A 25,910-nucleotide genomic window follows, 5' to 3' on the forward strand; every position below is an offset into this window, starting at 1 on the left:
TTTATTTTTGGGCAGATATGCATGAGTCCAGGGATCCCAACTGATTGCTCAAAAGACTTCTTAGGGGTACTTTGCAGGCTGCGACATCGCAGGCCGATGCTGCGATGCCGAGCGCGATAGTCCCCGCCCCCGTCGCAGCAGCGATATCCTTGTGATAGCTGCCGTAGCGAACATTATCGCTACGGCAGCTTCACATGGACTCACCTGTCCTGCGACCGTCGCTCTGGCCGATGACCCGCCTCCTTATTAAGGGGGCGGGTCGTGCGGCGTCACTGCGACGTCACACGGCAGGCGGCCAATAGGAGCGGAGGGGCGGAGATGAGCGGGATGTAAACATCCCACCCACCTCCTTCCTTCCGCATATCCTACGGAAGCCGCAGTGACGCCGGTAGAAGATGTTCCTCGCTCCTGCGGCTTCACACACAGCGATGTGTGCTGCTGCTGGAGTGAGGAACAACATCGGGCCGTCGCGTCAGCGTAATCATGGATTACGCCGACGCTGCACTGATGATACGATTACGACGCTTTTGCGCTCATTAATGGTATCATCGAGCCTTTACACACTACGATGTCGCATGCGATGCCGGAAGTACGTCATTTTCAATTTGACCCCACCGACATCGCACCTGCGATGTCGTAGTGTGCAAAGCCCGCCTTAGAATTTCACAACTCACGAGATAGGAGTGCACTGCTCCTGTCTGAGGACGTGCACAGAAGGGAGTACAGATTCTGTAGAACTTGCGCAGGCTCCGCTGTGCGCGCACTCGGATAGGAACTAAGCTGCACACTCTATGGTCTTTTGAGTGAATGGTGGGGGTCTCAACACATAAAAAATTAAATAGTTTAAAAAGGTGATTGACTTTGCTCTAATAGTGGCCACATGTCTGTAAAACTGATAAGGCAGGCTTTTTCTAAATACCTTGTCCAGCCAATTCGGCCTCTGAGCGGTGCTATTGTGGTCTGCTCATCCGCATGAAATGACCCCCGCCTGGGCTCCGTGATCTCTGCGATCCAGTTATGTCACGTCAACTTCCAGTTCACCTGATATTACCGAGGCCGGCCTCAGTCTCCTGAGTGACTGGGCTGTGGGCAGTGTTTCACCGCTCATCACAGCCCAGCATCATTCTTGCTTGCGGTGCTCTGCAGCGAAGGAGAGAGCGCGTGTCATGCTGGGCTGTGATGAGCGGTGAAATGCCACCCACAGCCCAGTCACTCAGGAAGACTGGGGCCGGCCTCGGTGTTGGCAGGTGAACTGGAGGTTGATATGAAATCAGTGGATCTCAGAGGTCATGGAGCCCGGGGGGAGGGCGGGGTGTCACTTCATGAGGATGAGCGGAACACAATAGTGCCGCTTAGAGGCAAAATTGTCTGATCGAGGTATTTAGAAAAAGCCTTCCCTATCAGTTTTACAGGGATGCTGCCACTATTGCAAAGTAGTGAACCACCCCTTTAATTGTTATTTAAGTGTAGTTGATTTTGTTTATGCAGTTCTTAAAATAATGTATCTATTCATATTGTGATTAACATTTACACGCTATAAAATCCTAACATCTATTGTATAACTTAAATGTCAGCAGCATTTAATCCATAAACTCCAATTTCCACAAACCAGACAACACAAAATTGTCATTTTTAAAATAAGATAACTTTTTTGGAGTTTTTACAGTTTTTCTTTAATTTTTTCCATAATATTGTATTTATTTTTTCATAAAAATCACAGGTATTGAAATCAGGAGAAGATACAGAGGTCAAAGTTCAGTTTAAGTCTCTTAGCCTCCATCACTCAACACCTCGTGCTTCACTCTGTAAATATTCCAATTCTTTTTTTTATTTATATTCTTTGAACTCAATCTGGTCTCATGAAAGCCATATCAACAAATGTATTGTTGCTTTGGACCGGGGGGCATTTTTTGAGATCTGGGGAAGTTTGAGGGATAAAACTCACAAGGTTAAAAGTGCAAAGGTCATTCCCCAAACATACAAAGTCCATGGATTGAAAACAGCAGGATAAGTAATCCCTGTTACCATTGCTTCCCTTAAAAAAGTCATGTTGTTTTTATTTAAACAGCTGTTTAGAGAAGGTAGGATGAGAACAGGCTTCGTGCATTCCACAAACTGCCCAAATAACTCCATCCCTCACCTTCCCCAGTGCTTAACCAATATCAGATCATCTTCATATTAAATTTGCGAGGAGCATCTGCAGAGGAGAGTCCAGCATCTGACTTTCGTGGCACGTACTCAATCTCAATGTTGTGTTTGGTGTTTCCTTTGCCCCTGCTCCAAAGAAAAAGAAGGACCAAGCAGAATAAAACCACCCCCAAGAAGGATATAAAGCCCATTGTGGTTGCAATTATTAAAGTCTTAATATCGAAAGGGAATGGTACACTTGTGCGAGTGCTGTTGACATCACTTTCATTCGGCTGGTTTGAGATGAAGGCAAAGGTCTTATTGGGTTGGTGAGGCCAATCTGGAGAATAACTGCGTACATGAAGATGAGCTAATGAAGTATCGTTGCCACCAGCATTACTTGCCACACAGTGGTAAGTCCCATTATCTTGTATCTGGGCATAACGTACCTCCAAAGTTCCATCTGGAAATACAGTCAGACGCCCATTGCTTTTGCTGGTAATGAAAGACTTTCGTGGTGACTGCCACAGTATAGTTGGTGGTGGATCACCATCAGCCCGGCAGAAAAAGTGTACAGTATGACCTTCATCTACATGTACAACTTGTGGACTTCGGTCCTGGATTCGTGCACGTCGGCAAGTAAAGTAGTTAGGCTGTAGGACGTCAGGGAAATCTTTAAATTCCTTTCCCTGTACATATTCTGGACTCGAACAGGATGGTTGCTGTTTATTGAAGTTGAGGCGCCAACGTCGCCGGAAGATCCATAATAGTCGGCAGTCACAAGCTAGTGGGTTGTGATCTAAAATTAGTGTCTCCAGATTACCAACAGAATGGAAGGAGGATTCCTCCAGTGTACTGAGAAGATTGGAGGAGACGTTTAGAACTCGCAAATGGTTAAGACCTCGAAAAGCATAGGGTTCCACCACAGTCAGTTGTCCACCTACCAGGTGAAACTCCTGAAGTCTGAGTAGCTCATGCAACATAGATCCCTCCACAGATGTGATCGGGTTATATGAAAGATTAAGAAATCGAAGGTAAACAAGGTGCCTGATTGCCACATATGGTATACTGCTCAAATTACAATGAGTAACAGATAGAGAAGTTAAATTCAACCCATAGAGGCTATTGGATGTCATTGTGTCCATGAATGGCCAATGTGCTACCTCTAAGTTTTTCAATCGAAACAACCTTTTGAAAGAATAGTCACGAATGACATTAATATTCAGGTACCTTAGCCGTAGAGAGATGAGACCATGAAGATGGGACAAAGCTTCTGTGGGTACCAAAGTGAGGTTGCATTTTTCAAGTGTCAGCTCTTCCAGACTGTTGAGTCCACGGAAGGCACGGTGAGAGATATACACCAAATCATTGTCTCCAACTTCCAGAGATTTGAGGTTATACAGGTCCTGGAACATGTCATCCAGAAGAATAACAATTTTGTTCTCACTAATATCAAGTTGTGTAAGATTACTAAGTCCAGTGAATACACCTAGCGGAATAAGTTTTAGGCGATTATTTCGCAGCCCTAGGAATCGTAGATTGAAGAGACCATTGAAGGCGCCTGGTTCAATGATGGATACAATGTTCTCGTTAAGTTCCAACTCCTCCAAATATGGAAAGCCAGAAAAGTCGTCCTGGTTGAGTGTCTTGATCCGATTTTTGCTTAGGTCCAGCAGTCGTGTGTCTGTGGGGATGCCTTCAGGAATGTTAAGATGTCTTTTACGATGGCAGAGAACAGATCGATCCTGAGCTGAGCAATCACAGCGTTGGGGACAACCTGAGGCTGCGCCAGACAGGTAGGAGCCCAGTAGAAGCAAGAGGATGGGACACAGGCAGGGTGGCAGCGGGAGAATCATACTGGACCTTTGACTCACCTAGAAAAAAAAATAAAACATATTAGTGCCTAGATAAAAAAACAACTACATTCAAAAGTCATTATGTAAAAATAAGCATTTTGCATGAGATAGCACACTGGATTCTATAATTAAGGGAAGGTTTACATGAGAATATTAAGGCCGTAATATTCTTGTCCATATTTTGTCCACAATAACCAACCTAATTGCAGATCTCGGGATCTGAACTAAAAGTATCATTGGACTAATAAGTTTTTGTGAACCTTCCCTAGGTAAACTCCTTAAAATGTTGAAAAGTTATTTGGAAATATTCCACTATTTTAGAAAACACATACTGTATCTAACTATACATTGGGATAACACAAGGTTTTTAATATTATACATGTTCGTGTGAAATTGTAGAAATACAAAGTTTCTGGCTGTTGCTCAATAGCTAATGATTTGCTGGAACTTATCAAAGATTCGCTGCAGATGAAATGACATTTGGTCATCTGTTGACATGATAAAGGATTATTGATACTTCATTCCCACATGGAAAAAACTATAAAAGTCATTAGACTCAATAGTGATAAATTAGATCTCGGAAACAATATGACAACATTTATAATTTATCCACCAAATGGATGGAAAGCTGTTTGAAAAAAAAAGGCTCAAACATTATGTAAGATGTAAGAAGGAAAGAACTAAGCAGTTTACACATTAATCTACTTGCAGGGTGTCTGCTGGCTGGCAGGTGCATCTAAGTACAACATGTGTGGGTAGCGTAAGGACTCATTTACATGTCCATTTTTCATGTACGTGTTCTGTGCTTGTACCCATTATAATCTATGGAGGTCTTCACATGTCCCAGTTTTGTTTGAGGACAGTGTGTCCATGCAAAAATCACAGAGACATATCTGTTTTTGATCCAAATCTCGGAAAATCCAAATTGTGAAAATGTCAGACAGCAGATGGGTGGCATCCATATGCACTTCGTGTGCTGTCCTTGATTAACGTTGCATTGGGTAGAAGACTTGTCATTTATTTTTTTTTCCCCATACTAGAAAATCACTGACCAAACATTGACCAAATACAGATGAAAATTGTATCAAAAACGATGATTAAATTAGAACATGTTTTTGGTACCAAAAAAATCACTGACGTCTGAATGAGGCCCTAGGGTGATCTAATGAACTGTAAACCTACATTTCGTATATAATCAACTAGACAACCTTAAAGAAGCCCTTCCATGAAGTTTTCTTTTTTTCTCATTAAATCTGTGTACGGGTATATGTGTATGAACTATATGCATTCTAACCTACAAGCAGGGTGATGTGTGGCCTAGTAACCCCTCCCTACCCATCCCTGTGTTGTAATATTGTTTAAAAGAACAGAGAGTCCTCAGTGGTTGATACCTTTTAATGGCTAACTGAAAAGATGGTAATAATTGCAAGCTTTCGAGACTACTCAGAGTCTCAGAGACTCTGAGTAGTCTCGAAAGCTTGCAATTATTACCATCTTTTCAGTTAGCCATTAAAAGGTATCAACCACTGAGGACTCTCTGTTCTTTTAAACAATTTTTTTATCTCTACTGGCTAACACGGTACAAAGATATATTTTACTTGTAATATTGTGTAATATGAATTAATAAAAAAACATTTTATAACTTACATGTTCCCTATGTAAATGATCAGAGGGTCTAGCCCCGTTGGGCATCGCTTCGTCCCATGGGCGTTTGCATGCTTTCTGTGGTATCATGCCTCTGTGGGTGTGAAACCATGGATTTACATGAGTGACGTCACAGTCAGCTCCTGGTGATCCCGCGCGTGCGCGCTTGCCATTCACACAGCCTTCTTATCCAGGTGTACGCTTGTCGGTTTCACAAACACACTGGGCATGATCAAAAGTCTCCTGCGGTTCCGACCATGTGCAGAGCACGTCTAAAGCTGACACGACAAGCCCACAGGGGCATGATACCACGGAAAGCATGCAAATGCCCACGGGTTTAAGCGACACACAGGGGACTAGAACCTCTGCTCATTTACTTGGGGAACACATAAGTTATAAAAAGATTTTTTTTTATAAATTCATATTACACAATATTACAACACAGGGATGGGTAGGAAGGGGTTTCTAGGCCACACATCACCCTGCTTGTAGGTCAGAACGCATATGGGACCTGACAGGTTCCCTTTAATATACTCAGCTGATGCTTTTCACGGCATCCAGCACCATTCTGCTCCTCTCCTGAGTGATATCACCACGCTTCCCACTCTCTGGGTCACACGGCGCACTGAGTGACCTGCAAGTGGCTTTTACAATGTAAGTTTATCGAGCCTCATAATGAGGTTTCATAGACATACATTAAGCATAGAGTGAGACGGTTGATTTGAAGTGCGGTGATTTCACTGAGAAAAGGAGCAGAACAGTGCTGCATACTGGATAGACTGGCAATAAGCGAGTACATTAACCCCTTCACCACCCAGTGATTTTCCGCTTTAATTTTTTCCGCCCTTTCTTCCAAGAGCTATAACTTTTATATCTCTCTGTCAATATAGCCTTAAAAGGGCTTGTTTTTTGTGGAACGTGTTGGACTTTTGAATGACACCATTCATTCTGCCACATGTTTTGCTGGAAAACAAATCCAAGTGTGGTGAAATTGCAAAAAAGTGCCATTCCATGATTGTTTTTTTGTGGGTATTATTTAACATGTTAACTATATGGTAAAGCTGACCTGGCAGTATGATTCTCCAGGGTAGTACAAGTTTGTAACTACCAAAAATGTATAGTTTTATTTTTATTTAATTGGTGAAAAAAAAATCAGAAATTGGTCGAAAAAAAGAATTGTGCTTTTGTCGCTCATTTCCAAGACTCAAAGTGTTCTTATTTTATAGAATCTGGGGCTTATTTTTTGTGTGTTGAGCTGATGTTTTTAACTATACTGTTTTTGGGTAGATTTGATGCTTTGATTGCATCCTATTGCATTTTATTGCATTGTTGCGGCGACAAAAAAAAACCAATTCTGGTGCTTTGATTTCCTTTCGCTTTACACCCTTTACCAATCAGATTAATGTATTTTATATTTTGATAGATTGGGCATTTATGATGTCGGCTATACCAAATATGTGGGGTTCTCTATTTTTTTGTTTTATTTTAAATGGAACAAAAGGAGGGTGATTTTAACTTTTATGTTTTTTATTTATTCATAATTTGAAAACCCTTTTTTTTTTTTACACTTTTTACTCATTTTACTAGTCCCTTTAAGGGACTTGAAGCTGACACTGTCTGATTGCTTCTGCTGTTCAGAGCGATGCTTCAGCATCCCTCTGAACAGCAGAAGTGCTGATCTCCTGTGAATCCTGGCGCTCAGCAGGTGTTGACAGGTACTACGTCATGACAGTGATAGGGTTCATCAGATGACCCTCGGCTGTCATGACAACTCATTGGCGTCCCGTGCGACGGCACGGGACACCAATGCCGCTGACGGCAATGGGATATTGCCTGCTCCCCACTGGCGTGCGTTAAATCCTGCTGTCAGAGATTGACAGCGAGATTTAACTAGTTAACAGGGGCAGGTGGATTGGAGATCCACCCATGCCTGTTATCTGCATATACCGGCTCATCAGATCAGTTCATTTCAGTTAGCATTTCAAATGCTTTTAATGTACTTTATTCATAGGGCACTAAAGATGATCTGATCAGCTTTAAGAAATAACTTCTGTATCTTGTTTAGATTAGACTCAGAAAATGATCTGTTGTTCAGTTGTGTAACATTTTGCCTAGCAGTACTTGGGCTAAATATGGAGAACATATACGCAATCAGCAATCACCTCTAGACATAAATGCATGACACAGCCTATACACTGATAAGGTATACTCCATTAAGTCACTATAGTAAGAGATGGAGCTGCAGCCTGGCCGCCAGGAGCCCTTTCTAAACATTTTGCTCCACCTTTCCTGCACATTAGAGATGTAAACAAAGACACGGCCCCCACCTCCTCTGCTATTTCATTGCAGACAGGGCAATTAGACGATTAACGATAATTACAGACAAGGAACTTTAGTCTGGAATAGGGAGGATGAATTAACACATGGTGTGATGGTAAGCGTTCTATACAGAGCATGAACACTTGCGGTTACTTTTTATCTTGTATGCTCATTATACATGTAGATGGATTTCCAGATATCACAGTAATCTTTCAATCTTCTGCTTGCTACTCACAGCCATCACTACTGTAACTTAATATAATGGCAAAATATTCCACAGCATTATTCAGTGATCGTCACCATTAGAAAAGATACAGGTTGGTTTCCTCTACCACAAATCCACATTAAAATTCTATACGAGTAATTTTAGGCCACATGCACATGTTGAGCATATGGTGAGGTTTTTTTACCTCAGTATTTGTAGCCAAAACCAGGAGTGGGTGATAAATACGGAAGTGGGGATGTGTTTCTATTATACTTTTTACTCTGATTGTTCTACTCCTGTTTTGGCTTAAAAATACACAGGTAAAAAAACTCACCAAATACTCAACGTGTGCACGTGGCCTAAAGGTTTTTTTGTAGATTCTGTTACAAACTCACATCACATTGAAAGGGGTAACATTTTACGTGAAAATTCAGCTCCGAAAAACTGGAAACTGGATTTCTTGGAATTTTAAAGTTTTACCAGAATGCAAAATGCAGAAAGATTCTATTGTATGAGTATAAAATGTGTTACACTTTCAGCTACTGTTCACCGGCATAAATCGGGAATTAAAATCCACATCTTATCTGTCCCATATGGACTTAGGGGTACTTTGCACACTACAACATCGCAAGCCGATGGTAGTGATGCCGAGCGCGATAGTCCCCGCCCCTGTCGCAGCAGCGATATCTTGTGATTGCTGCCGTAGCGATCATTATCGCTACGGCAGCTTCACACGCACTTACCTGCCCTGCGACGTTGCTCTGGTCGGCGAACCACCTTCTTACTAAGGGGTCGGGTCGTGCGGCGTCACAGCGATGTCACACGGCAGGCGGCCAATAGAAGCGGAGGGGCGGAGATGAGCGGGACGTAAACATCCCGCCCACCTCCATGCTTCCGCATAGCCGGTGTGAGCCGCAGTGACGCAGGTAAGGAGATGTTCCTCACTCCTGTGGCTTCTCACACAGCGATGTGTGCTGCCGCAGGAACGAGGAACAACATCGTACCGTCGCTGCAGCTACATTATAGAAATGTCGGACACTACACCGATGATACGATTACAACGCTTTTGCGCTCGTTAATAGTCTCATAAAGGATTTACACATTACGATATCGACAGCGACGCCGGATGTGCGTCACTTTCGATTTGACCCCACCGACATCGCACCTGCGATATCGTAGTGTGCAAAGTACCCCTTAGGCTAAAACAAAGATCTTCTTCAGACCTCAGTCTTTCATCTACGTCTTCATCCCATGTTTCGCATGGATAGATCAGATACCTATTATAGTTTACTGGGCTGAGTGTGTGGCAGAAATTTAAACACAAAAGGGGACATTTCTGTTTTTGTTCCAAGTCATGGATGAAACATGGCCATTCAGATCAATGGGTCCATGAAATAATGCACAGAACACGAATGTCAAGCTCTGTCTGTGTTTTATTGTGTAATGGCTAGGAGAGGTTTGTACATTCTTTTTTTTTTTGTATATAACATGCCATTCTGTTGGTAAAAATTGACACTCGGAACACAAATTGATGAAAGTCACTTTTTTTCTTTGTTTATGGAAAAATCAATGTCTGAATGAGGCCTAAAAATGCTTGTTTTCATAAAGACCTGCTTGTTCCCTTCTACATTTTCACATACTGGCCCCAATTCTTCAAGACCAGTGATTTTCTCTACAGTCTTGATGAGAAGGTGTGGTGAAGTCTAATGCTCCTGATTCATGAAGAGGTGCGCGGGTCTTCATGAATCAGGAGCGTATGACGAGTGATGTGCGCCTCACCCAAAATCTTACTTCAGTCCCAGATTGGTGTATGATATCTAAAGTAGGATACGCCACTGCTCTTCAACAATTAGATAATCTGTTGCATCACAACCGCACTGTGCCCTGTCCTTCCTCAGCTCAGTCCATTTTGGTCCAAGCTGGCAGAAAATGACATAAAAGCATTAAAAGTCACAATGGTTTTGCGCAAGTTATGCCAAAATTTAGCGATTTTTCAAACCATTTTATGACAAATAAATTAGGCCATTGTGGTTATTTAAAGAGACTGACCACAATTTTTTTCAGTGTACTGCTATAAGCCTGTAAGTTTTGCCAAGTCCTTGGACTCCTTCTCTCCCCAATGTCAACTCTGCCTAAATTAAGACTCATTGCTAGGGTAATATACGGCTTAGCAACAGCAATAAAAAGGCCATTATAGTTACAGTAAGCAAAATACCTCTAGCAATCAGAAAGTCAAATATGATTCAACTGTATTTATCATTGTTCTGTATTTATACTGTGCTTCCCGCAGAAACATGAGATGGTAAAAGGCGTCCTAAATATTTGTTGGCATATCCACAGGATATGACATTAATGCCTGACAGGAGCAGGGACCTTCACCTATAGGGAGAACAGGGTTTCCGTGATCCCACTTCGCCTATTTATTTCCAGCAGCTGTCCCCATCAAATCCAATAAAACAGTGGCAATTGATGAGGAAAAACTCGTGCACGGCTTCAATAACGCCACCTCGCCCAGTTGGTAATCATGTAATGAACCTTAGCGTATGTTCACATACTGCTGATGTGTGCAAAAATATTCCACCGGGCACCTTACGTTTTCCTCATTGTATATTCTCTACGTTTTTGCACGCCAATTTACATGTGGATTTAAATGTAGATTTCTTCCATTCAACTGAGATAGGTGAAGTCTGAAAATAGCTTCATGAAATAAAGGGCCCCCATATTTCCATTAAGTGTGGGGGAAGGTAATGATTCACCAGGGGCTAGAACTCGCTCACAATGCACTGTGTAATTATGGAACGTAAATGTATAGTCAAATAGCGTGCAAAACCCAACTGGCAAATTAGGGGGATTTATATTGGTCACACTTAGCATACACTATTTTAACAAACCTAAGACTAAAGATACACTTTCCCCGTGTTAGATTAGATATTAGACTTTGAATATTACTTGGAGCAAACATCTTTCCCGAGCCGCCTATAAGCCCAATGTCAACAATGCATTGTACTTGGAAGATCTAAATGTCAGCCATATTCTGGAATCACCTCCACAACACATGACGTTCACCTCACAAATAAGTGTTTCATAAACCAGTAAGCTCTTAGTAAATGACCCAATGTATCAATTATAAAACGGAAGCTGAGACAATCTTCTCATGCAGTTTTAATGCATATTGCAAGTGCAAAAAATAAAGTTAGCTTTGTGAATAAATCATGTGATGCACCACAGTCTTCCATCTTCCCTTTGTCTAACAAATAAGGAATATACATATTTCATAAAATGCCAAATAAGTGTTTATTTAAAAAGGCAAAAAAGTGATTATCTACAATTTTTTGCAAAATGATAAATGAAAACTTCAGCTTAAGGCCCCATTACACGCCACGATTTATCTGACAATATGTCGTTGGGGTCACGGTTTTCGTGACGCACTTCCATCGTCGTTAGCGACGTTGTTGCATGTGACACCTACGAGCGACTCCGAACGATTGCAAAAGTAGCGAAAATCGTTGATCGTTGACACGTCGTTCATTTTCAAAATATTGTTCGTCGTTTCGAACGCAGCAGACATATTGCTAGGTTTGACACCCTGCCAATGACGAACAACATCGTTAGTGCGTCCATCATCAGCGACGCCGGCGTGTCATTACGAACAATTCTCCACGTCTCCTCCGCTCCGATTGGTGGTCCCAACTGCGTTTTGATTTGACAGCCATGGTTGATAACTATACACCTCTTTCATTGCCGGAAACGTTGGGAGGAATTCTGTGTGACGGTGTCCACATGACCGCCTTGGTCAAACAATATATCGCTGAACGATATAGCGTCATTTGTGAGATGAGTACGTGTGACCGCTACAAAACGACCTATGAGCGATCTCGGCAAATCGTAGCAACGATCTGGGCATGTCACATCGCTAATGAGATCGCTAGCGATATCGTTGTGTGTAAAGCGGCCTTTAGAATTATGTCGGACTATGGTGACACCAAATTAGAGAGACTCACTTATGTAGGTCTAAAATATATAGGCATCGTGGTTTTCACGGGCAATTTAATCAGTTTCTAGTTCCCGATTGCCATTCCCATCTCTATGGTACATTCATAAGGCTAAGTTCACATGTCCTGTAGTCATCCGTTAGAATGGTTATGCTGGGAAACTGATTTCTGCCAGATCCGTTTTTGTTTAACATGGGAGTCTATGGACAATGGATTCGTTAATGGATTACTGTTTAGCTATCTGTTGTACTTGCATTTGTAATGGATCCGTTATTTTCATTTTCTTAATGGATCTATTACAAATGGACTATAAATAGCAATCCGTTCACGAATCTGTTGTCCATAGATTCTACATGTTAAAAACGGATCCGCCCTACATCCGTTATTTAACAGACAAAAAAAGTTGTGTTTGCAAATAGATCTCTAAAGGATCTGTGATAATGAATGACTACAGGACCTGTGAACTCAGCCTAAGGGCGGCTTTGCACGTTGCAACATCGCACGTGCGATGTCGGTGGGGTCAAATCGAAAGTGACGCACCTCCGGCGTCAATTTCAACATCGTTGTGTGTAAATTCTAGATGATACGATTTACGAGCGCAAAAGCGTCGTTATCGTATCATCGGTGCAGGCTCCGACTTTTCTATAATTACGCTGCCACGACAGGTACGATGCTGTTCCTCGTTCCTGCGGCAGCACACATCGCTGTGTATGAAGCTGCAGGAGCGAGGAACATCTCCTGAGTTTTTGACCAAAGTTCTGCCACAAAAAGGCAGCATTTTGAACAGCATAGTGCGGACAAGAAATCCAAATTCCCATAGACTTTGCTTGAATAGAAGAACACATCCATTTTGGCATTAAACAGCGCAGAAGAAAAAGCAGCAAAAAAGCAGGTAAAAAGCAGGTAAAAAGCAACGTGCGCACATACCCTTAAATTTGTGCCCATTGTTCTTTACGAAATAACTCTATCTCACTGAGATGCTATGGAAAGGGTCTTTGAGCAGCAGTTTTCAAGTCTTGTCACAGATTCTGAATGGATAGTCTGAACTCTGACTAAACCATTCCATTGTAGCTCTGGTAGTATATTTAGAGTCATTGTCCTGCTGAAAGCTGAACTTATGCCCCAGTTTTGTCTTTTTCAGCCTCTAACAGGTTTTCCTCCAGGATTGCCCTGTATTTAGCTCTGTCTTCCCATCAACTCTTACCAACTTTCTTGTCCCTGCTGTAGGAATGAATCCCAGTTCCTCCAGATTGACCATGTGACTCTACTCTGCTTCTCTAATTAGTGCTCTCCTTGCTTGGAATGTCTATTTAGGTGGACGGCCATGTCTTGGAAGGTTTGCAGTTGTACCATACTATTTCCATTTTTTGATTATGGATTGAACAGTGCTCCGTAAAATGTTGAGAGCTTGGGCTATCTTTTGGTAACTCAACCCAGCTTTACTCCCGTCCACAACTTTATCCCTGACCTGTCTAATGTGTCCCTTGCTTTTTATGAGGCTGTTTGATCTCTAATCTTCTTAAATAAATCTCTCAGGCCTCCAAAGAACAGCTGTAGTTATACTAAGAATAAATTACACACAGGTAATATAATATAATATCTATTCATTTATACCACCACAGGTGGACTTAATATACTTATTAGGCTGGGGCCACATGGGGATTACTGCGATCCCCTTGCATGACACTCGGCTCACACTGGCAGTACAGCAGAGCCGAGTGTCATGCGTGTGTCCTTGCTACTGATGTCCGTTCGTGCGAGCAGACCTCTGCTGTGGGGGACGGGCCGGCACTCAGGAGGGGTGGGAGGGATTTCTCTCCCTCTCTCCTGCATAGCCGGCTATTGCCATTCTCGCCCTGCACTCGTGGTACACCGGTGTACCGCGAGTGCAGTGCAATTTTTCTCTCGCCCCATTCACTTGAATGGGTGTGAGAGAAAGAGTCTTGCATTACAATTGCAGCATGCTGCGATTGTTTTCTCGGTCCGATTAGGGCTGAGAAAATAATCACTCATGTGCGCTGACACACAGGCTAATATTGGTCCGAGTGGAATGCGATTTTTTTATCGCACTCCATTCGCACCGCTTTTCTCGCCGTGTGGGTTAGGCCTTAGGTGACTTCTGGTGACAATTGGTAACTCAGGATTTTATTGAGGGCTAAAAGACATGAATTCAGGGGGCTGAATACAAATGCATGTCACAATTTTCAAATATATATTTTTAAAATATAAACCATGTATCACTTTTTTTTACACTTGACAAATACTTGCTACTTTGCGTTGGTATATTACATAAAATACATTCAGGTTTGTGGGTATAAAGTGAAAAAATGTGTAAATGTTCACGGGGTATGAATACTTTTTCAAGGCACAGTATGTAGTATGTCCTGGTGACAGAGGACATTTCCTGTGTGGGGGCTGGTGTGGAGGTGGGAGGGTATGGATAACAATTAGTGATGAGCGAGTACTAAAAAGCTCGGGTGCTCGAAGCTCGGGCCGAGCCTCCCAAGATACTCGTGTACTCGGTCCGAGCAACGAGCCCAATGTTATCCTATGGGAGACCCGAGTATTTTTGTGAAATGACCTCCCGGCAGCATGGAGAAACCCTAAAAATGTCACAAAAGTCTCAGAAGAGTGCTCAAATGACATGGCAACAGCATGGGGAAGACCCCTTGAAGCATTTATCACTCAAAAGTCACAGCTGTGAACAATTTTGTCCGCGTTTTACGCCATTTTTACGGACTCACCAGAAAACCTTCCAAAATGACCCCAAAATGATTTTTCATGGCGGAAATGTTAAGGGCACATACCCAATAGTGAGATAGAGCTGGTGTATGTTACTTTTTGAGATCAATACATGAAAGATTTTACGTGAAAACATTGTGTGGCACTCCGATGTCCCTGAGAAGAGACGTACATGAAGGCCTCTTGAGTCTAATGTGCCCATTTTGAGGAAGTGAGTCTTTGTAGTATTTTCCTTTGCCAGGGCAGTCCTAAATTGTGAGGTTCACCAATGCCCCTGCATACAGACGTGCATGAGGGCCTCAAAACATTAAGTGTCCATTGTCAGGAAGTGGGTGTATTATAGTATAGCCCTTAGGCAGGGCAGCCAAAAATTGGGAGGCTCCACATTGTCCCTGGGTAGAGACGTGCATGATGGCCTTTAAACCTGAAGTGCCCATTGTAAGGAAGTGGGTCTATTTCAGTATAGCCCTTTGCCAGGGCAGCCAAAAATTGGGAGGCTCCACATTGTCCCTGGGTAGAGACGTGCATGATGGCCTTTAAACCTGAAGTGCCCATTGTAACGAAGTGGGTCTATTTCAGTATAGCCCTTTGCCAGGGCAGCCAAAAATTGGGAGGCTCCACATTGTCCCTGGGTAGAGACGTGCATGAGGGCCTCAAAACATTAAGTGTCCATTTTAAGGAAGTGGGTGTATTTCAGTATAGCCCTTAGGCAGGGCAGCCAAAAATTGGGAGGCTCCACATTGTCCCTGGATAGAGACGTGCATGATGGCCTTTAAACCTGAAGTGCCCATTGTAAGGAAGTGGGTCTATTTCAGTATAGCCCTTTGCCAGGGCAGCCAAAAATTGGGAGGCTCCACATTGTCCCTGGGTAGAGACGTGCATGAGGGCCTCAAAACATTAAGTGTCCATTGTCAGGAAGTGGGTGTATTATAGTATAGCCCTTAGGCAGGGCAGCCAAAAATTGGGAGGCTCCACATTGTCCCTGGGTAGAGACGTGCATGATGGCCTTTAAACCTGAAGTGCCCATTGTAAGGAAGTGGGTCTATTTCAGTATAGCCCTTTGCCAGGGCAGCCAAAAATTGGGAGGCTCCACATTGTCCCTGGGTAGAGACGTGCATGAGGGCCTCAAAACATTAAGTGTCCATTTTAAGGAAGTGGGTGTATTTCAGTATAGCCCTTAGGCAGGGCAGCCAAAAATTGGGAGGCTCCACATTGTCCCTGGGTAGAGACGTGCATGAGGGCCTCAAAACATTGTTCCCATTGCAAAGGAGCGGGTCTCCTGTCGTTGTAATGTCCATTCTGCAAAGAATGGGCGAAAAAATTTACCACTGGGGGTATACCTGAAACAAAGACCTAACTATTGTAACGGTCATCATGATGGCGCATGAGGAGAAGGAGGAGCAGTCCAGCGATTATCCAAAGTCGAGAAGTGTACCCATGGGTGAGTGGAGGTACATGGCAAACTTTAAATTCCGCTCTCATTTGCTGGTGGTGTGGTGAAGTCTGGCCCAATCCAACCCTTGTTCATCTTTATCAGAGTCAGCCTGTCAGCATTTTCAGTTGACAGGCGGGTGCGTTTATCTGTAATGATTCCACCTGCGGCACTAAAAACACGCTCTGACAAAACGCTAGCAGCAGGGCAGGCCAGGACTTCCAAGGCGTAGAGAGCCAATTCATGCCACGTGTCCAGCTTGGATACCCAATAATTGTAAGGCACAGAGGAATGTCGGAGTACAGTTGTTCGATCTGCAAGGTACTCCTTCAGCATCTGGGCAAACTTAGGATTTCTTGTGGCACTACCCCGCACCTCAGGGGCTGTGGTACGTGAGGGGCTGAGAAAACTGTCCCACATCTTAAAGACTGTTCCCCTACCTCTGGCGGATTGGACTTGTGCCTCTCTCGGCTGTACGCCTCGGTTGTCCACTGATTCCTGACCTATGCCGCTAGCGTTTTGTGAGGGGAATGCTTTGCCTACTTCCGTGAGTATGGCCTTCCGAAACTGCTGCATTTTGGTTGACCTCTCCTCCACGGGAATAAGAGACAAAAAGTTCTCCTTGTAGCGTGGGTCTAACAGTGTTACCAACCAGTAATGATTGTCGGCCAAGATGTTCTTAACGCGAGGGTCACGAGACAGGCAGCTTACCATAAAGTCAGCCATGTGCGCCAGACTCTTAACAGCCAGGACTTCAGTAGCCTGACCAACAAGATGACTGAACATGCTGTCCTCCTCCTCCTCCTCCTCCTCCTCCTCCTCCTCCTCATCTACCCTGTCCTCTGGCCAGCCACGCTGAATCGAGGATATGACTGGTGTGCATGTCATATCCTCAATTTGGCCGGAGAGTTGCTCCATGTCTTCATCCTCCTCCTCGTCATAGTCCTCCACTGCACGTTGTGATGAGACGAGGCTGGGCTGTGTGTTATCACCCACACCCACTACTGTTTCTTGCTGCAACTCATCGCGCTCCGCCTGCAATGCATCATGTTTGTTTTTCAGCAGGGACCGTTTTAGAAGGCAGAGTAGCGGTATGGTGACGCTAATAATGGCGTCATCACCACTCACCATCTTGGTGGAGTCCTCAAAGTTTTGGAGGATGGTACATAGGTCTGACATCCATCTCCACTCCTCAGGTGTTATGTGTGGAGTTTGACCCATTTCCCGACGGCTTAGGTGATGCAGGTACTCAACAACTGCCCTCTTCTGCTCACATATCCTGACCAACATGTGCAGAGTTGAATTCCAACGCGTGGGGACATCACACACCAGTCTGTGAGCCGGAAGATGCAAACGGCGCTGAAAGCCGGCAAGGCCGGCTGAAGCAGTAGGTGACTTTCGAAAATGTGCAGACAGGCGGCGAACTTTTACCAGCAGATCAGACAGCTCTGGGTATGACTTTATAAACCGCTGAACCACGAGGTTGAGCACATGGGCCACGCATGGAACATGTGTCAGCTGGCCTCGCCTCAAAGCCGCCACCAGGTTCCGGCCATTGTCACAAACGACCTTTCCTGGCTTTAGGTTCAGAGGTGTGAGCCAGTGATCTGCCTGCTGTTTCAGAGCTGTCCACAGCTCTTCTGCATTGTGGGGTTTGTCACCTATGCAGATTAGCTTCAGCACAGCCTGTTGCCGCTTCGCCGAGGCAGTGCTGCAGTGCTTCCAGCTTGTGACTGGTGTGGAGGGCACAGTGGATGAGGATGCGCAGGAGGAGGAGGAGGCTGAAGAGCATGACATTCCGGAGCTGTAGAGTGTGGGTGAAACACTGACTGAGGTAGGGCCTGCAAACCTTGGTGTGGGAAGGACGTGTTGCGTCCCTCGCTCAGACTGGGTCCCAGCTTCCACAATATTAACCCAGTGTGCCGTCAACGAGATGTAGCGGCCTTGCCCACAAGCACTTGTCCACGTGTCTGTGGTTAGGTGGACCTTGGGTGAAACAGCGTTGTTCAGGGCACGTGTGATGTTTTGTGACACGTGGTTATGCAACGCGGGGACGGCACACCGGGAGAAATAGTGGCGGCTGGGGACCGAGTAACGTGGGACAGCTGCCGCCATCAGGTCACGGAATGCTTCTGTCTCCACCAGCCTAAAAGGCAACATTTCCAGCGCAAGCAGTCGCGAAATGTTAGCATTTAGAACTGTGGCATGTGGGGTGTTGGCAGTGTATTTGCGCCTGCGTTCAAAGGTTTGCTGAATGGATAACTGAACGCTGCGCTGGGACAAGGACGTGCTTGATGATGGTGTTCTTTCTGCGTAGGCAACTGTAGGTGCAGGAGTGGAGGAGGCTTGTTCGCAGGCAGCATGGACAGAGGATTGGCTCGCATGCACAACCAGCGAAGACGTAGCAGTGACATCAGCAAGCACTGCTCCTCGACTCTGTTGTACTTCCCACAAAGTCGGGTGCTTGGCTGACATGTGCCTGATCATGCTGGTGGTGGTCAGGCTGCTAGTTTTGGTACCCCTGCTGATGCTGGCACGGCAGGTGTTGCAAATGGCCTTTTTTGAATCATCTGGATCCAACTTAAAAAACTGCCAGACTCGTGAAGACCTAACATTTGGACAGGCACCTTGTGTCGTCGTGTTGTTCCGGGGAACGGTTGCCTGACTTCTGCCTGGGGCCACCACCCTGCTTCTTACTGCCTGTTGTGATGCTACGCCTCCCTCCCCCTGTGCACTGCTGTCCTCGCTCTGCATATCCTCCTGCCAGGTTGGGTCAGTTACTGGATCATCCACCACGTCGTCTTCCTCTTCCGCACCCTGCTCCTCCTCCTGACTTGCTGACAATTGTGTCTCATCATCGTCCACCACTTGTTGAGACACGTTGCCAACTTCGTGAGAACGTGGCTGCTCAAATATTTGGCCATCTGTACAGACGATCTCCTCATGACCCACTTCAATATGAGCTGGCGAGAGGCCAGAATGTGTGAATGGAAACGTGAACAGCTCTTCCGAGTGTCCAAGTGTGGGATCATTAATGTCCGAGGAGGACGTGTACTCAGCCTGGTGGTAGGAAGGAGGATCAGGTTCAGAAATGTGCGGTGCAGTATCACGGCTACTGACACTTGACCGTGTGGAAGACAGAGTGTTTGTGGTGGTGCCAATCTGACTGGAAGCATTATCCGCTATCCAACTAACAACCTGTTGACACTGGTCTTGGTTCAAGAGCGGTGTACTGCTGCGGTCCCCAAGAATTTGGGACAGGACGTGCGAGCGACTAGATGTGGCCCTTTGTTGTGGCGAAATTAGAGCTTGCCCACGACCTCGGCCTCTGCCTGCACCACCATCACGTCCACTTCCTTGTTCCTTGCCAATGCCCTTGCGCATTTTGCAATGCTGTGCACTGCTGACGTGTATATTCACTACTTGTGCGTTATATCAAAGTTTCTGGAAATTGCACACAAGTGCACCTGTACGCTGCCACCGACAGGCACACACGTGCGGTTTTAAAAACCAAGCACGGACGCAATAATAACCTAACACAGGTTTTAGGAGCAAAAATTAAGAACTCTGACACTATCAGCCACTGCTGACTGACGTGTATTATACACTACACTTGTGCGTTATATAATAGTTTGGTAAACGCACACCAGTGCACCTGTACGCTGCCACCAACAGGCACACACGTGCGGTTTTAAAAACCAAGCACGGACGCAATAATAACCTAACACAGGTTTTAGGAGCAAAAATTAAGAACTCTGACACTATCAGCCACTGCTGACTGACGTGTATTATACACTACACTTGTGCGTTATATAATAGTTTGGTAAACGCACACCAGTGCACCTGTACGCTGCCACCAACAGGCACACACGTGCGGTTTTAAAAACCAAGCACGGACGCAATAATAACCTAACACAGGTTTTAGGAGCAAAAATTAAGAACTCTGACACTATCAGCCACTGCTGACTGACGTGTATTATACACTACACTTGTGCGTTATATAATAGTTTGGTAAACGCACACCAGTGCACCTGTACGCTGCCACCAACAGGCACACACGTGCGGTTTTAAAAACCAAGCACGGACGCAATAATAACCTAACACAGGTTTTAGGAGCAAAAATTAAGAACTCTGACACTATCAGCCACTGCTGACTGACGTGTATTATACACTACACTTGTGCGTTATATAATAGTTTGGTAAACGCACACCAGTGCACCTGTACGCTGCCACCAACAGGCACACACGTGCGGTTTTAAAAACCAAGCACGGACGCAATAATAACCTAACACAGGTTTTAGGAGCAAAAATTAAGAACTCTGACACTATCAGCCACTGCTGACTGACGTGTATTATACACTACACTTGTGCGTTATATAATAGTTTGGTAAACGCACACCAGTGCACCTGTACGCTGCCACCAACAGGCACACACGTGCGGTTTTAAAAACCAAGCACGGACGCAATAATAACCTAACACAGGTTTTAGGAGCAAAAATTAAGAACTCTGACACTATCAGCCACTGCTGACTGACGTGTATTATACACTACACTTGTGCGTTATATAATAGTTTGGTAAACGCACACCAGTGCACCTGTACGCTGCCACCAACAGGCACACACGTGCGGTTTTAAAAACCAAGCACGGACGCAATAATAACCTACTAACAGGTTTTTTTGGGGAGCGACAATTACAGTACAGACAAGTCAGACACTATCTGGACTGTTTTACACTGTGTACACCAGCCCCAGATATGAAGGCTGGTATACGGTCACCACTACCCTGCCTGCCTGTATACTGCTACAATAGTCCTGACAAGGACTCTTTTGGTCACTAGCCTGTATTCAGACCTGGCTATACCCTGCCTGTATATAGCAACAATAGTCCTGAGAAGGACTCTGCTACTGTACTCCGACCTGGCTATACCCTGCCTGCCTGTATACAACTAGAATAGTCCTGAGAAGGACTTTTGGTCACACTGTTTGCAGCCCTGCAACTGAAAAAGCTATAAAGGGCCGCAAAGCTTTCCCTGAATCAGCGACACTCTCCCTACACTCACTGTCAGAATAGCTGTGAGCAGAGCACAGCGCGCCGGCCGATATAAAGGCTCGGTGACGCTGTGCAGGCCGGCCAATCACTGCAATTCCACAACTAACAGGGCTGTGGCATTGCAGTGGTCTGCCAGCCAATCCCTGCATGAGGGCTGGCTCTCAAAAGAGCGCCAACATGCAGAAATGAAGACCACGAGTAAAGCACGAGTATCGCGAGATTACTCGGTCCCCGCCGAGCAGCCCGAGTACAGTGATACTCGTGCGAGTACCGAGTAGTGACAAGCATGCTCGCTCATCACTAATAACAATACATTAGTGGTGTAGGGTTTACAGACGTGTGCTGCTTTCTGCTTTTCTTTCTCTGTGATTATTGCTCTTACTATTTTTCAATTCTACTGTTCTCAGTAAATAAATATGGAAATTAGATTGCCACAATGTGCTACATTTTAAACCAAATGTTACATGATCATAAAACAAAGCTCCCTTTTGATACACGTTTGGTATAACAGATAAATGCTGGCAGTAAAATGAGGGGGCCATTATGAAACAGGTGAAATCTAATAGCTTTAATGGATTTTAATGTACGTTTCTGCAAAGAATAAACCAGGTGTTAAGTGCAGGGAGGGGGCATCATAAAAACACAGTAATGTAAGATATACTAGCTGAGCTACAGTGTAATAAATGTGTCTAATAAGTAAGCAACAATCCTAGGACTGAATGATAGAAGTGGAAAGTCTTGTCCCTCCGTTGGCACAATTTTCTGCATGTTCCTAAAACAAGCATTTATATAGAAATTTTGTAGAGAGAATGTGTTAATAAAGAATGTGTGACTTATTAAAATGGCTGGTCTGATAGCGCCTTTTCTCCTATAGCAATGGAGAAGAAGGTCTACTGCAGCCAGTTGTCATACAGCAAGCTCTGAGGAAAGGAAAAAATGGTCGACCTCGTGGGACACATAGAAAAGATCCTCCTATTGTATATATCCTATACTTATTACTTAATAAAAGACAGGACAAAGTCAAAGGAAGGGAGAATATATAAAAGAAATTGCAAGTATTTTCTTTTCACATTTAATGTTAATTTTAAACTATATATTGTAGCTTAGATAATGCTAACTAAATAGTATTCAATGGTGGATATCCACTTTATGGCTTGTGTCCATCTTAAATATATACAAGGTATAACTGCTTCTTTTGGCCCCATTGACTGGACATGACTGTGCTGGGAGTTCCTGGTAAGAGGCAGGGAGAGACCCCTGCTTCATTCAGATTCAGGGCTCAGCCCATGGCTAAAAATGACAAAATACTGGCAAAGGAAGAAGAAAAACATTTTGCATGTAGATCCAATAGATAAAACATACATGTATGTTTTATGTATTACAGCCTGGAGTTGCTTCTTTGATGTCATAATGTATCAAGTCTGCCATGTCATACTACATTCCCTGAAGTCCAAATATATGGATGGCCTATTGGTGGACAGAGACACAAAGGGCCCCTATGCAAGAACAATCTATGGGCCCTTTGCAGCCTAAGGACTCATCAAAATTCACAATTTCATCTACTTTGGAGGTAGAAATGGGCCCCTTTACATTTTGGGACCCTGTAAGATTGCACAGGTTGCACATATGATCTGTCAGGCCCTAGGTTGGCCAATACTTTCCCATCAATTATGGAACCTCTTAGAAGCTAGATCCTTGGCAATTCCCTGAGTGCCAGGCTGGCTCCTCTTTAGGGTGGTTATCATAGTGAGTCTAACCCTTTAAAGAGGGAATGTATTTACAAATCAGTAAAGAGAGAATAGTATAAACAGTACAGATCTCACCATGACTTGGTGTTACTAACAAAGCCTTTATTTTGTAAAAGCTAAAATTAAACAGGTTGTCCTACTATTGGGTATGACGCTATATTACTAGGCCATGCTATCATTTCCGATCAGTGATTATTGGGATTCCCACTAATCCATAGATGTCCTCAGGACCTTAATATATGAATACACACATAGCCAAGACATAAGATTAGGAAATGGGAATTGAAGAACCTTTATGCCTCTGAAATAGGCAATAGATACAGGTCTCCATATTGTGCAATGTCTCCAGGAATATAGTGAAGTCTCGAGATAGGAACATAATGGCATTAATAATTAAATCCATTGTAAAGCAGAACATATCACTAGTGGAAACCGTCTAAAACTACTATGGTTAATATGTATTACTTGCAAGAGGTGCCGGACCCAAATTGCCAAATTGTCTTTGCATTTAAGATGGCTTGTTTATCCAGTGCATACAATGGTGTTATGACTAGCACCGCAGAACATATGCTGAATATATAATATACATCTGGAGCTGTCACAATGGTCGCAAACACAAATACCAAACAGCAACCACTCGCAAACAGAATAAATATTGGAGCGCTATTCATTTTATGCCGGCAAAAAAGAAAACAGATTTGACCGATATTATAATAAAAATGGTGCCGATTATAAAAGATATAATAGAGCTTATGTAATACGCATCCGCTGCGAGTCAGGCTGGTGGGATGTTGGGTGCAGTATAAAGAGGGAATAGCATGCGATGGATGGAAAGACTGAATAAAGAAGACTGTGCTCTTTTTTTTCTAAGATGAAGGCCACCTAAGGCTTTGTCTGATGAAGCACATTGTAAGGCACAGCCCCAGCATACAGAACCTGTGAAGGGTCTTTGCTGTATACTGGGCCTTATTAGCCTGTAAAGCATTCAAAGAGCTAATCCTCCAGTGAGAGAGATGTGAGAAGCCGCTATGATCTTGTGAAATCGGTGAGCTGCTCGGATGCTGTTTGTGCTCCGGTGGGTTTCTAGGCAGACTCTCATGTGACAAGCCCTATAATCCTTTTAATGTGTGGCTATATCATTGGTATTGATATAACCATCTATTCCTGCTTATCTATAAACTGTACAGTCATCTGTCTCCATGGCTCCATCTCTGGAATATATACAGCAGTCTCCCTCTACTGTTCTTCCTTTTCGCTGGGTACACATTCCTCCTTCTTCCTCAGACACCTCCACATTCAGCCTTTTTGTTCTGTAATATTCACAGTGCCTACATAAACAAGAACTATTCTTAAAGCCTAATCTCCTTTTCTATAGGTATTTCCACCCAGAGGAATACGAAAACTGTGACCAATGTCCTCCATCTCCCTTTTTTCAATGGGCTATTAATATTCTCTCAAAACCATTCTCCCTCCTTCATTTTGCACACAGGTCTCCTGGGTCATCTAGTAGAATATGGGGTCAATAATGCTGCTGAAGTACATGTACATGAGAGGAATACAGAGAGCAGGCCAGATACACCAGAAGCACATATGTTCTCACGATACTAGCTGAATATTAACATGCCTGGGAGGGGTACGGGATGGATACTCAGAAGGGGAAAATGAAAAATGGGGAGGATGAGGGAAGGGCTGCTAAAGATATGATGCTGTGTCAATGTTGGGGGATGAATACATAGTACAGAAATGAACAAAGGGCAAAAAAACAACAACATAAAATACAATAAACCTCCAACATAATGATATAAATGGGCAGATATTTTTCAGAAAGGTCAATATATATATATGTATACAAAGAAGAGAAGGTGGATGTCTGCAAAGATACCCATCCATCTCAGATGGAGCATACTGGTATTTTTGCAGACGACACTTGATAATTTAGCATAACTGGCTACATAAAGTGGGACACCCATATGAAATGCATAGATAGATATCTGTACCTGGCCTTCATTTTTCGCAGCTGCGAGATGCCTTTTCCCTTTTCCATCGCCAATGAAAGAATAGCAGTGAAGGACCTCAATACAATCTTCCTGGCATTCAGAGCATAATATGTAGAATCACACACACACTCTGATCTGCAGTGACAGAGGCACTCGCACAATTAAACACGGGTTCAGTACCAATCATACAGACAGTGACACAGTTATCCTATGGATATTACAATATCCATATAAAAAAAGAAGCCACAGAGGTTGATACACATACAAGGACGATTACAGAAAGACGGCAACGCACAAGGACACACATCCACTGCCACTCAGCAAAAAAAATCCAGAGGTTGACGTGAAGCTGCAGCACACACGGTACATGTAACGGTATAGACGCACATCAGCTACAGAGCAGAAAGAGACAAAATGAGGCTCAAATTAGAGAGAGAAGGGTGAGATAGCAAGGAAAACACACAGGGTGAGGGAGAAGAAGCAAGCAAAGAGGAGGGACAAACAGATACAGAATCAGGGAGAAGCTGGGAGGAGAGGAAAGAGGGGAGAGGAGAGGAGGAACTATGACAATGAGCTGGAGAGAAGGAACAGCTGTGAGCAATGACTCTGCTCCTTATTCCTATATACAAGTACTACGCAGTAGTGTGCACTACACAGGCAACGCAATGCTACTGCTGCCAAGCCTGGCGTGCTGAGAGAATCCTAATGTCCAGCACCCACCATGGATAGATAGCTTCGCCGGCCACTGCTGGACTCTGTGAGATAACTATGCTTCCCAGAACTACATTTAAAGAGATA

At 44.1% G+C, this 25,910-nt stretch overlaps 1 protein-coding gene across 5 annotated transcripts in view; it reads right to left on the reverse strand.

Moving 5' to 3' along the window:
* Positions 1-1,647: 1,647 nt before the first annotated feature.
* Positions 1,648-25,910, reverse strand: part of LINGO1 (leucine rich repeat and Ig domain containing 1) — a 520,596-nt gene continuing 496,333 nt past the window's right edge. For 4 of the 5 annotated variants that reach the window (XM_075345577.1, XM_075345576.1, XM_075345580.1 and 1 more), the window contains one exon: positions 1,648-4,001. In XM_075345577.1, the coding sequence (XP_075201692.1) occupies positions 2,163-4,001 (1,839 nt within the window). In that variant the 3' untranslated portion in view covers positions 1,648-2,162. Of the gene's footprint in view, positions 4,002-25,112; positions 25,695-25,910 lie in introns of those variants that run through there. The other variant, XM_075345579.1, reaches the window with a different exon arrangement.

Source organism: Anomaloglossus baeobatrachus, chromosome 4, assembly GCF_048569485.1.
Source record: "Anomaloglossus baeobatrachus isolate aAnoBae1 chromosome 4, aAnoBae1.hap1, whole genome shotgun sequence".
In the NCBI taxonomy this organism is placed as follows: Eukaryota; Metazoa; Chordata; class Amphibia; order Anura; family Aromobatidae; genus Anomaloglossus; species Anomaloglossus baeobatrachus.